Source organism: Macrotis lagotis, chromosome X (genome assembly GCF_037893015.1).
Source record: "Macrotis lagotis isolate mMagLag1 chromosome X, bilby.v1.9.chrom.fasta, whole genome shotgun sequence".
Classification (NCBI taxonomy): domain Eukaryota; kingdom Metazoa; phylum Chordata; class Mammalia; order Peramelemorphia; family Peramelidae; genus Macrotis; species Macrotis lagotis.
The window spans coordinates 620,062,463-620,075,525 of NC_133666.1; the positions used below are offsets into that span (position 1 = coordinate 620,062,463).

The window sequence follows — 13,063 nt, forward strand, 5'->3', positions numbered from 1 at the left end:
TGCAATAATTGATGAGAGTGAAATAAAGTAGTAACTGATTGGGATCAGGTATGAAAGATGTTGTGAAGGTAGAAACAAGATTTGACAACTAATTAGATATGTGAGATGAGATAAAATGAGAATCCTAGAAAATACTGAGGCTCCAGGAAGACTGGAAGAATAGTGATATCTTGGACAGAAATTGGAAAAGTTTGGAAGATAGGAGAATTTACAGGCAAAGGTAATGAGCTCAGGTCCAAACATGTTGAGTTTAAAATTTGGTGATGCAGGACTGAAGCTCAGGAGAGAGACGGGAATGGATGCATAGACCAGTGTCATTTGCATAGACATATTTAAACCTTTGGGAGCTGATGAGCAACAGAAGGCCACCAAGTGGGGTTTCTATGAGATTTCCAAATAGAAAATGCTCCCTTCAGTCATAGCAAAGACATGAAGCCCAAAAGAGCCATCATTAAGAGACAAAGTCAGGGAAACAAATGCCCTACCTACATGTCAAAGGTTCATAGACTTTTAAATATTCATAAAGATTGATGTAATTTTAAAAATTCCAACCAATTTTTTTACATGTGAATAAACTGAGGTCCAAGGTCCCAAAACTAGTAATAAAAAGCAATGATTCAAACTCAAATTTTTCCGACCCTCATTCAAATACTCTTTCCACTAGTAGATTCTACTGTGGCGCATCATGATACAAAAAATTACAGGCCTTCAGAAATTGATTGAACTTTTGTCTGATGATACAGATTTTCAGAGGGTTCCAGTTTATAGTGATTCTTCCCTTTAAAGGATGTTTATGAAACGGCTTTTGATTATGCCACCAGTTAGCAAAAGCAAACAAACAAAAAAACAAAATCTCTAATAAAGAGCTGAAAGCCCAATCCCGAATTTGTATAAAGGTCTCTCTAATTTCCAGAGCTGTCCTTTTCTTTCATGCTCCAAACAAAGGGGACACCAAGAAAAATAAAGGCAATGTCAGCCATAGTTGTTAATGAAAAATAAAATTATTCCATCAAATTCAGTCTATAATAGAATAAAATGACAATTTAAATAACAACCCAGTTTCATGCAACTGAAGAAAGTCAAGGAAAAGGGATAGACAGCCAGTTTCTCTTTTTCCTCACCAAAGTGAGAACCTCAGATTAAAAAACACATAGTCAAAACTCTCCCTTATCCCTATAGACTTCACCAGTCTGTTTTGGAGTCTTGATTTTAAAGAAGATAACTACAGATATTACTACCAAAGGTTGGCATGTCTGCAACTTCAGTTTCAAGTCTCAAGGGGCAACTACTCCTTCTGTCAGGAAAACTTCAAAAACTTACTCCTGTGAGGAAAACTTCAAAAACTCCTGTAAGAATGGAAAAAGAAAAACCCTTCTCCTCAGTCTTGTTCCTCCATTAACTTCCTCTCTTCCCAAGCTGGGAAGAAATGCCAACTAGTAGAGTTGTTAATGCCTTACATCCTCTTCTAGTCAGCCAAAACCTTAACCAAGGGCTGTTACACTAAACTTTGAAAGATGACAGTGGAGACTGAGAGAAGTGATGGGAAGGTAGGAGCAACCAATAAGCATTTATTGAATGCTTACAGTGTACCAGGCCTATGCTCAGCACTGGAGATAAAGAAGTAGCAGAAAAGGCTTCATGAAGAAGGTGGCACTTGAGATGAATGTTGGGAGAAGAATCTTGGGAGAAAATCATGATTTTTTTCCAAAACATGGGAGACAAGAAAATGAGTCAGACAAGAGAAGAACTTGTAGCAAGAAATATCTTAAACCATAGAGAGCAGTTCCAGTTGAGTGATGATGTTGGAAGCTAGATTACAAGGAATGGAGAAGAAAATAAGTCAGGGAGGAAGTGACTGAAAAAGAAAGATTTAAGATGATAGGATCTTTGTTCAGTTGAGTCAGTTGTGTACAACTCTTCATGGCTCTATGGATTAGACTATTCTTGAGTTTTGGGTTTGGTTTGTTTTTTTTTTTTGATAAGATACTGGAATGGACTGCTGTGTCCTTCTCCAGGAAATTAAAGTAATTGACTTGCCCAAAATCACACAGTATCTGGCCATATTTGAACTCAGGACTTCCAGTCTCTATCCACTGAGCCACCTATATAATTTAGTTGGGAGTTGGTTTTTTTTTTTTGAGAATGGAAGAGTTTTCATTATACAGGCAGAAGGAAAGAAAGGGAAGGGAAGATAGGGAGATTGGAAATTAGAGAGAGGGATGGGGGGGGGTGAAGCCAAAATGGCTGCATGAGAGGAAGGAATTTCCAGAAGCTCTCTTTCCAGAACTCTATAGAGACCTTAAAATTAAGCAAATTCTAGAATGATAGAACCCACAGAAAGACCAAGTGAAACAATTTTCCAGCCCAAAATAACTTGGAAGATATAGGAAAGCTCTGTTCCACCATGGCTGGGGCTTGCTACGTACAAATGAGCTCCAATCTTCCAGGAACAGCCCATGTGGCTCGTGGGTCCCTGGCACCGGGAGTTGTGGCAGTGGCAGCCATTTCCAGGCCTCCTAACCCAGGGATCATCAAGGATGGCTTGGAGAGTCAACTGGAAAATTATGCCAAAGTGAGCACAGAGCCCAGTACAATTTGGGCTTCAACTCAGAACCAACCCAGGGAAAGGGAAGTAGGCCTGCAGAGCCACCCAGCAGTTGTTTCCAGATCACTCAGCCCACAGATAGTAAGGGGGTGGGGGGAAGACTGTCAAGGTTTCTCTACTATTCCTGGGGCAGGATTCTGTTGCTTTGACCATATTCAGACCCTGGTTGCAATCTGAGCCCCCCCCCCCCCCACTACCATAGCAGATGAGGGACCCTCCTCACAGGTCCAGGGCAGAGGGAAGTGCTTGTGGTTACCCATAGACCAGTGCATGGGCCAGGAGAGCAGTCGGAGATTCTCATAAGACATTGAAGGAATTGAGGTCTTTGGAGGGGTGTCCCCAAAAAACTCAAAAGCTCAGGAAGTACCCCCAAACCAAGGCATAGGCTAGGGAAATGAGTAAACAGGGGAAAAAATCTAACTATAGATAACTACTTTGGTCCCATGGAAGGTCAAAACACACACTCAGAAGATGACAAAGTCAAAGCTTCTGTATCCAAAGCTTCCAACAAAAAAATAGGAATTGGTCTTAGACTATGGAAGAGTTCAAAAAAGATTTTGAAAATCAAGTAAGGGAGGTAGAGGAAAAATTGGAAAGAGAAGTGAGAGAGATGCAGAAAAAAAAACATGAAAACCAAGTCAGCAGCTTGGTGAAAGAGATACCAAAAAATGCCAAGGAAAACATGTTAAAGCCAGTTTAGGTCAAATGGAAAATGAGAAGAATGGTTTAAAAAAGCAGAACTGACCAGATGGAAAAGGACATAAGAAAGCTCTTTGAAGAAAACAAACCCCTTCAAATGAATAATGGAGCTAAGGGAAGCTGATGCCTTTGTGAGAAATCAAGGAACAATAAAACAAAACCAAAAGAATGAAAAACTAGTTGAAAATATGAAATATATCTGGAAAAACAACTGACCTGGAAAACAGATCTCTGAGAGAGAATTTAGAAATTATTGGGCTACCTGAAAGTCAAGAATTTCTCCAGGAAAATTGCCCTGATATTCTAGAAGTGGAGGGTAAAAGAGAAATTGAGGAAATCCATCAGTCATTTCCTGAGATTCACCTCCCTAAAAACAACTCCCAGGAATATTATAGCCAAATTCCAGAACTCCCAAATCAAAGAGAAACTATTACAAGCAGCCAGAAAGAAATAATTCAAATATTGTAGCACTACAGTCAGGATTACACAGGACTTGGCAGCTTCCACATTAAGGGCTGTGGGGCTTGGAATATGATGTTCTGGAAGGCAAAAAAGTTTGGGTTACAATCAAGAGTCAACTACCCAGCAAAACTGACCATACTCTTTCAGGGGAACAGATGAAATAGGGGAATTTCAAACTTTCCTGTTGAAACAACTAGAGTTGAACAGAAAGTTTGATCTCCAAGTACAAGTCTCAGGTGAAGCATAGGGAGGTGGACAGGAAAAAGCTTTTGCAATGGAGAGAAGATGAGGAGGAATGAGTAAGCCTTTATTGTAAATGGCTCAGAGAGGAAACAATATACACACTGAGTAGGGTATAGAAATCTATCTTAACCTAGAGGGAAAAGGAGAGGAAGGGGATGGGGAAAAGAGGATGGGGGAGGGGGAGGAATTAGAGGAGAGGGAAGAGTGTGAGAGAGGGCAGTCAAGTCAGATATAACACTTTTTTTTTGAAAGGTGGTGGGGTTGGGTGGCTTGCCCGGGGTCACACAGCTGGGTGATTGTTGTATGTCTGAGGTTGGGTTCTCCTGCTCTTTCTGCTGTGCCGCCTGACTGCCCCACAACACACTTGAGGAGGGACAAAGTGAAAGAAGAGAGAGAATAGAAAAAAAATGGGAGTGGGGAGGAATAGATGGAGGAACATAGAGTTAGCAATAGCTACCGTGGGAAAAAAATATTGAAGCAGCTTCTCCGAGGGACCTATGATAGAGAATGCAGCCCATCCCAGGGAAAAGGCTGATGCTGTTGGAACACAGTTATATTTTTGTTGCTTCATTTTTCATGAGATTTCTCTGTGGGGGAGAGGGGTATGTTTACTTTTGCAACAAGACTATCTTAGTAATGTGCAAATAAAACAACAAAAAGGGGGATAGAAGTGGAAGGAATCTGCTGGAGGAGGGAGGAAATGTTGATCAAAGATGTGGCGCAGTGGATAAAGCACCGGCCCTGGAGTCAGGAGGATCCAAGTTCAAATCCGGCCTCGGACACTTAATAATGACCCAGCTGTGTGACCTTGGGCAAGCCACTTCAACCCCACTGACTTGCAAAAATCTAAAAGAATAAAAAAAGGATGTTTATAAAAGAGCCTTGGCAGGACGAGAACTTTCTAACAAGAAATGTGGGAGAAAATGATACAATGAAAAGAGCTGGAGGCGAGATCAGAAAACCCGGGGTCCTGGCGCTGCCACCAGCTGTGTAACCCCCCAAATCACACACACACACACACACACACACACGTCCTGCCCCGCGGTGCCTCAGTTTCTTCATCTGCTCGGAGGCCTAAGAGTCTGAAGGCCATCGGAGTAGCTGGTTAGGCCCCAGGGCCAGGGGACCCCGCTGCAGCGGGAGCCCCTCCGACATCTCACAGATGGGGAAGTTGAGGCCTTGGAACACCACTTGGAACCCAAGTCAGTGGGCGCTAAGTGACTTCCCGAAGGCCACACAGCCGGGTAATTGTGAAGTGTCCGAGGCCGGACTTGAACCCAGGCCCTCCCGACCCCAGGCCCCGCGCCGCCGCGCCGCCCCACACCACGGATTTCTAATGGAAGAGCGGCACGTGGCGGGCGTCCCGAGCCCGCGCCCCTCCCCCTCCCGGAACTCCAGGGCCGCGGCCTCGGCTGCCGGGGGGACGCGTCTCCTGCGGGCACCGCCCCCCCCCCGGACCCGCCGCGACTTCCGGTTCCGGAAGCCAAACCGGAGCCAGGATGTGGCGCGGCCCCGGCGGCCTCGGGCTGCGAGTCGCGGCCCCGCCCCGGGCCCTTCCCCGCGGGCTCGCGGCCCGGGCGGCCAGCGGAGGCCGGGGCCCCTGCTACACCCAGGGCCAGAGCCCCGAGCCCAAGACCCGCGAGTACTTCTACTACGTGGACCACCAAGGCCAGGTGGGCGGGGCCGGCGGGGGCAGGGACAGAGGGGGAGGAAAGGGATTGGTGGCGAAGCGGGAGGGGAAGAGGGCGGGGCCAAAGGGGAGGGGCCAGGCCCAGAGCCCCCGGGGCCCTGGCGGAGAAGGGGTCTGCGTGCGCGTGCGTGCGTGCGTATGTGTCTGTGTGTATGTGTACGTGTGCGTGTGTGTCTGCTGTGTGTATGTGTACGTGTGCGTGTGTGTCTGCGTGTGTGTGTCTGTGTGTATGTGTACGTGTGCGTGTGTCTGCGTGTGTGTCTGTATGTGTCTGTGTGTGTATGTGTACGTTTGCGTGTGTGTCTGTATGTGTGTATGTGTACGTGTGCGTGTGTGTCTGTGTGTGACTGAGTGTGTGTGTGTGTCTGTGTCTGTGTGACTGAGTGTGTGTCTGCGTGTGTCTGTATGTGTGTATGTGTCTGTGTGTATGTGTGCGTGTGTCTGCGTGTGTGTCTGTGTGTATGTGTACGTGTGCGTGTGTCTGCGTGTGTGTCTGTATGTGTGTATGTGTCTGTGTGTGTATGTGTACGTTTGCGTGTGTGTCTGTATGTGTGTATGTGTACGTGTGCGTGTGTGTCTATGTGTGACTGAGTGTGTGTGTGTGTGTGTGTGTGTGTGTGTGTGTGTGTTCCAGGCGCACGCCCACTTCTGCTCACACCCGTCACTCCCACCCAGGCTCATTAAAAGCACCCGGGTCCTGGCGCCAAATGCTTTTACGGTCCTTTCTGGCCCACTGTCCTGCCCCGGGCCCCAAGAAGAGAGGGGCTTCAATAAAGCTCGAAGTCCAGGGGCGGCTAGGTGGCGCAGTGGATAAAGCACCGGCCTTGGAGTCAGGAGTACCTGAGTTCAAATCCGGTCTCAGACACTTAATTACCTAGCTGTGTGGCCTTTGAGCAAGCCACTTAACCCCATTTGCCTTACAAAAAAAAGAGAATGAAGTCCTCCATCTTCCCCTGTTTGAGGTTGAAGGGGTGCTCTCAGGGTCAGCCCCCCAGAATGTGAATGAGAGCCCATAAAAAAGAGATTAGTCAAAAATAATAATAATAAAAAAAAAGATTAGTCTAGCAGCCTATCCTAGAATAACCAAATGATATCAAAATGCCCTCTTTCCAGACTATGACATTGTTAGCCCATTGATCCATACCTTCTGGACAGGTACTATAAAGCTACCTTCAGAATTAGAGAGTGATGTGAGAATGAACTGAATTGCATTTCAGAAATTTCATATGGAATTTTCAGTGGTTCCAAAGTACTTCCTCTCACACATAAAACTATCTTTTTTTAACACCAGTAATGCTACATGATTGAGAATCTCATATCATCACAACTTCTGAAGAATCAAAGAGCAATAAGACTAATTAACATAAAGTAGCACATGACAGGTTTGTAAGTAGGCTTCAGAATATTCCCAACATGGTCTATGTACAAGAAATGGTGTAAAGCAATGACATCCAAGAAAAGAGAAATATAAAATCATCAAAAGGAAGTGGTAGGTTCGAGTTGCAATAATGAGAGATGATAGACAGTACCCATAAAATCTCAAATGATCTAGAAGAAAGTATATGCACACACTTACACACACACACACACACACACACACACACACACACGCCTATCCTAATAGAAGGTACAGATATGTTGTAATCTGCACCAGGAGAAAGAGTACCACATCAACAGGATCATTGAAATATTCACTAGACCCTGGAGATGCAAAGATAAAAATACTATCCTGCCCCCATGGGGGGCTGAAAAGGCAATAAAATAATCTTGCACAAACCAAGGCGATACAGACACAGTGACACACAATCATGCTCTTACATGCACAGTACATCTTCCTGCATCACCGCCACCCTGTCTCCCTACAATGGGGATCAGGAGGGTGGGGTGCAGCTCTTATCCCTCTCTCTTTGTCTTCTCTGCTCATCTCATGCAGCTTTTCCTGGATGATGCTAAAGTGAAGAATTTCATCACCTGCTTCAAAGGTACGTGCTCCCAGTTCTTCCAGAGCCCAAGTGTATTCATCAGGACACTGAGACTAGCCCAGCCCTTTAATGACCCAGGTCCCTTCTTAGAACTCCTGCTTCCTCCCCTTCTCCCTTTTCCTCATCTCCTCAGGAGAAGTAAACTTGCCAGCTGTTAGCATTAATAAGTGTTGGACCTGGCCTTCTCAAGGTCTCTTCCAAGGAAGATGATTCTCAGGAAGTTTGCCTCCCTCATTATCCTCATTCTCACCACTCTTGTGTCTTCCTGAATGAGAGAAATAATTTCAATGGCTACCTGAGATCATCCCCTGCCTTAGGGAAAAACCACATGAGATTGACCATTTGGCTCAGGTAATCTAAACACCTCATTTTCACAGAGGAGAAAATTGAATCTCTGACAGGTTAAGTACCTGGCCTAAAGTTACATAAATTACATAAGAGATAAGATTCAAATCTAGTCCTCCAGCATCCAGATTTCCCCTACAGTACACAGGCTCTCCTTTGAGTAGCACAGGCTTCAGTAATCAATGACCTCTCCCAGGGCCCAGCCTTCCTGTTTTTCCCCAGTCTCCTCTTCCTCTCTCTTCCCTCCTCCACCACTACCACTTCATTCCCAACCATATAGTCTCAGATTAATCTCTTCCCCACCCATCGTATTCAAACTCCATTATTTTTTGATTTCTTGACTATCTCTCCTATTTCTAACTCCTCCATTCTCTACCCTACAGACCGACAATTCCTTGTCTTCTTCTTCTCCCATCTGAGGAAGAACCAAAGTGGTCGATATGAAGATGCCTTTCCTTTTGTCTCTCTTTGTGGTCGTGAACGCAACTTTGTTCGTTGTGAAGACCTGCCTGTAGTCTTCACACACCTGCTGGCTGATGGCTCAGGGCCTGCACGCCTCTCCTATGGTGGAGGAGGTGAGGCCCTAGCTGTACCCTTTGAACCAGCTCAACTAATGCCCCTCCCCACCAATGGACGGCTCTATCATCCAGCTCCCAAACTGGCTGGTGGTGTGGGACTGATCCGCTCTTCTCTGGCCTTTGAGCTCAGCAATTGCTTCCAGTACCCACCAGGAGAGTCCACACTACCCACCCATATCTTGTGGCAAGGCCAGAAATACCCCCTAACCATGGACCTTGCATCTCTATTTCCTAAATCCTGTGGGCCCTGAAGCATTTTACCTTTCTTCCTCAGTTGTCTGACTTTGCTTCCTCTGCCTCAGGGATGTGGACATCAGGAAGATGTAATCCAAAGTAGAGCAGATTATAACCTTCAGGAATGTGAACCAGCTAAAGGTGTGGAGGTTGCTAGTGTTGGAAAGGACGTGAAAGGAGCACTTAGCAAAGATAGGTCCTGGAGCTAAAAGTTCCTTAACAAGGATTAAGAGAGTCCTTCCTGTGATGTACTTAGTGCCTTTTTGTGACTGAGGTTGGTAAAGTTCACTAATAAACAAGGGAAAGGGGGCAGGGAAGGAAGAAGAGTTAGAAGAAGTTAATTGTCAGCAGTAGAGATTCTGAAATGGCTTTAGGGAGTTGTGGGATATTAGGATGAAGAATCCTGCTGCACTCTACCAAGTAGCCAAGAGAAGGATTGATTGACAAGAAGAAAAGTGTCTTCATCCCTGCCTGTCTGCTTGTAACCAACTTGGACCTCCCCACTACTTCCATTAGGGTGGAGGCAGTGGTGGTTTCAGGCTCCACACTTTGGACACCTGAATTCAGTTTAATACAAGAAATAATTGTGACCACTACATGCTAGACTTTGTTCTAAGAAATAAAGATGCAAACATTAAAAGCTTTCATAGAGCTTATAATCAAATTAAGTCTCTCCTGGTTGTCCCAATTACTCCTTCCTCAGAGTACTGATCTGTGTGCCCTGGCACACTTTGCCAGATACTAGGGATACAAAGACAATTGTGAAATCGTCCCTGCCCTCAAGAAGAAGCCACAAAGACATATAAATAAATATATAAGCATTTTCAGAATACATACAAAATAAAGACAAAAGGGGATGGTTTGTGAGTAGAAGGAAGAAAGTCCACAAGATATTGTGGAACTAGAAATAAGATTTGACAGCCAAGTGGGTATACAGACTGAGACTACATACCTCAGTAACTGGAAGGGTGATGGGGCCACTGATAAAAATCAGAAGTAAGGAAGAGGAAAGGAAAGATTAGGGCTGGATAAACTGACAGGGTAATATCTTTGTAGAGATGATATTTGAAGCTAATATAACAGCATCTATATGGTACTTATTTGACCTAATGAGGTCACCAAGAGACAGTATAGAGAGAAAAGGGAAGGCTGAGGACAGTTATGTAGTTGACCATAGCAGCTTTGACATGAATGATGACTATCCAGCAAAGAAGATTGAGAAAAATATATCAGGAAACCCAGGAGAGGACAATGTCCCAAAAACCCGGAGAGAAGAGACAATCCATGAAGAAGAGATAGTAGGAAACAAACCCAATGGAGTTCAAAATGGAGAATTAAGAGGAGGCCCTGGAGCAATTAGTTGGTGCAGTGGATAGAGTATCAGCCCTGGAGTCCAGAGGACCTGAGTTCAAGTCCAGCCTCAGACACTTAATACTTAGCTGTGTGATCTTGGGCAAGTCACTTTACCCCACTGCCTTGCAAAAATAAACCTAAAAGAGGCTCTTAGGTTTGACTCTTTAGTTTAAAAGAATTAGCAGTAACTTTGGAGAGAATGATTTCAGTTGACTGAAGGAGTCAGACGAGAGGAAACTGAGGAACCAAATGATGGATTTTTCAAAGAGTTCAAGAAACGGAGAGGAATGCAGGAGGGATGATGGAGTCTAGTAAGGAATTTTTTGAGAACAGGAACTAGGTGCATATAAATAAGAAAGGAATTAGTAGGGGAGTGATTGAGGTGGGGGACAATTTTCTGAGAAAAACTAAGGACAGGATTCAAGGATACCTGTAGAAGTGTTGGTCTTGGTATGAAAAGTAAAACAAGGAATATTGGACAGTGAGAAGAGGGTGCTTGAGGCAACAGTTGTTTTTTTGGAAGGGAAGGATTGTAAATTATAAAGTGAGGACTTCAGCTGGGAGGGTGGAGGAAAATAGGTAATAGTGGTTTAGAACAGTTATGGAGAGTGGGTTAGCAGATTAAGGAGGAGTGATAGGTTTGCCTTGTTACAGTAGGAGCAATTGAGATTAAATAAAGTTGTGTATGATGGAAGTAATCCACAGTTGGGGTTTGTCAGAGTGAGGAAACCAGGAGAGATGCAATTTGCAAGTGGAAGACACTAGAATTGAGCTGTTGACTGGATGAGTATACCTAAGCCTAGAGCTGGTCCAGCAGAGTTTCATTTACCACCTACGTACCAAGATGATTTCCAGCACCTCTCAGGGTTATGTTGTTTCAGGAGGTACATGTGCATACAGATATGAAAACAACAGGTCTTGTTTATTAACATTTCCCTCACAATCGATAGCCCTGGAAAGAGGGAATACAAACATTAGTTGTGGGGCAGTTAGCTGGTTCAATGGAGAAAGCATCAGTCCTGGAGTCAGGAGGACTTGAGTTCAAATTTTGTCTCAGACACTTGATACTATGACCCTTGGCAAGTCATTTCTGTGTATACATATATAGCATCATTATTTTAAGATCTTTTTAATTCCTGTTTAAGGAGATTCTTTGGGCAACAGTTGTGACTATTGGAATATTCAGATTTTTGGAGTCAGTGATCTAGTTAAGTCTTTCTTTCATCAATAGAGATTGCAGCAGTTTCCTTATCTTAGTAAACAGTTCTTCATGAGTTGTCAAGACTTAAAAAAAATCCATCCCTCATTGGAAGACCATCTAATGAAAACCTTCACCACATAGACTGGTGCTCAAAGAGCAGGCACATAGCTCATCACCAGGACAACTGTACTCTGAGTCTTTCTAGCTTCATACAACTCCCCAGAATGTGTACATCTCCAGCAGTCTAACAATCTGGTCACTGACATGCCATGAGGAGTCATGGGAGGAGAGCTTTAGTGGAAGCATAAATACATTTTCCTCATTTTACAGATGAGGAAACAGGATTATAGCACTTTTCAGTTTTCAAAGCACTAATTTATTTTTATTTTCATTTTACTTAAGGTAGTGGGGTTAAGTGACTTGCCCAAAGTCACACAGCTAGGCAATTAAGTGTCTTGAGTCCGAATTTGAACTTAGGGCTGGTGCTCTATCCACTGTGCCACCTAACTGTCCCAAAAGCACTATTTTATCGAAGGAAAGAAAGCCCTAGAAACAGAGAGAGAACTCCACACAGAAGAACAGGAAGATAACAATTTTTTTTTTCAATCCAGCCAACAAAATGCCTACAATGGGCAAAACTAGATGCTTGGAATACAAAAAATGAAAAGCAACCCATGGCTTTGTGAGCCTTACACTCTACTGGTATGTGTATGTTAAACTCAATGAGAAGAAATAAATTTCATTTAAAATAATTCCTGGTAGTTTACCCACCAAGACACTTAAAAACTATATGAGTACAATTACAAAATACTATTTGTAGAAACAAAGGTATACCTAAATAAATGAAGAAATGTTAGCTGTTCAAAGGTCATAATAAAAATAACAATGATACCTAAATTAACTTAATGAGTGCCATCAATCAAGCTACCAAAGAAAACTTTACCAAAAAATCACATAATCTGGAAGAATAAAAAATCAAGAATCTCAAGGGAAATGATGAAAAAATGAGGGAAGGAAGCTAGTTGTACCAGATCCCAAATTACTAAACAGCAATTCTCAAAAATTTGGTATTAATATATTGATTGGTGAGATTAGATTCAAAGAGAAGCAAATGAATATACTCTATAGATTGTAACCCTATAGGGTTTCATAAACCTAAGAACCCCAATTAGTGAGCCAAGGTTCACTAAGGGCAAATACCTACTGAAAAAGTTGGGATATAGTCTGCAGATACTAGGTATATAGATGAACATTCCACAAGATAAGGCCAAAATGGGTATGCAACTTGGATATAAAGGACAATAGACATTCCTATGAATAGGAAATGAACTGACCAAACAAGGGATAGAAAAGATTAAAGAAGAAAAGCAATTATTTAAAAGTTTTTGCACAAGCATTGCATCTGAAATTAAAAAGGATGCAAGCAATTAGGGGGAAAAAACCTTTACAGCAAGTTGTTTTGATAAAGTTCTCATTTCAGAGAGAGAACTGGTTCAGAATTATAAGAAAAATGTCATCTGGCAATTGATACATGATCAAAAGATAGGAGGTAAGTTTGAAAGAAAGCTATCAATAGCCATATAAAAACATTTCAAATTACTATAAAAGAAATGTAAATTAAAGGAACTCTGGACTTGCACCATAAGCTTATCTGATTTGCAAAGTTAGCCA

At 43.3% G+C, this 13,063-nt stretch overlaps 1 protein-coding gene across 1 annotated transcript; it reads left to right on the forward strand.

Annotated features, from left to right (window-relative positions):
- The first annotated feature begins 5,497 nt into the window (after positions 1-5,497).
- CXH8orf82 (chromosome X C8orf82 homolog) lies at positions 5,498-9,502 on the forward strand. The gene is made up of 3 exons (XM_074202992.1): positions 5,498-5,682; positions 7,633-7,681; positions 8,410-9,502. The coding sequence occupies exons 1-3, from the start codon at positions 5,509-5,511 to the stop codon at positions 8,853-8,855; spliced, it is 669 nt and encodes a 222-aa protein (XP_074059093.1). The 5' UTR covers positions 5,498-5,508; the 3' UTR covers positions 8,856-9,502.
- The last annotated feature ends 3,561 nt before the right edge of the window (positions 9,503-13,063 follow it).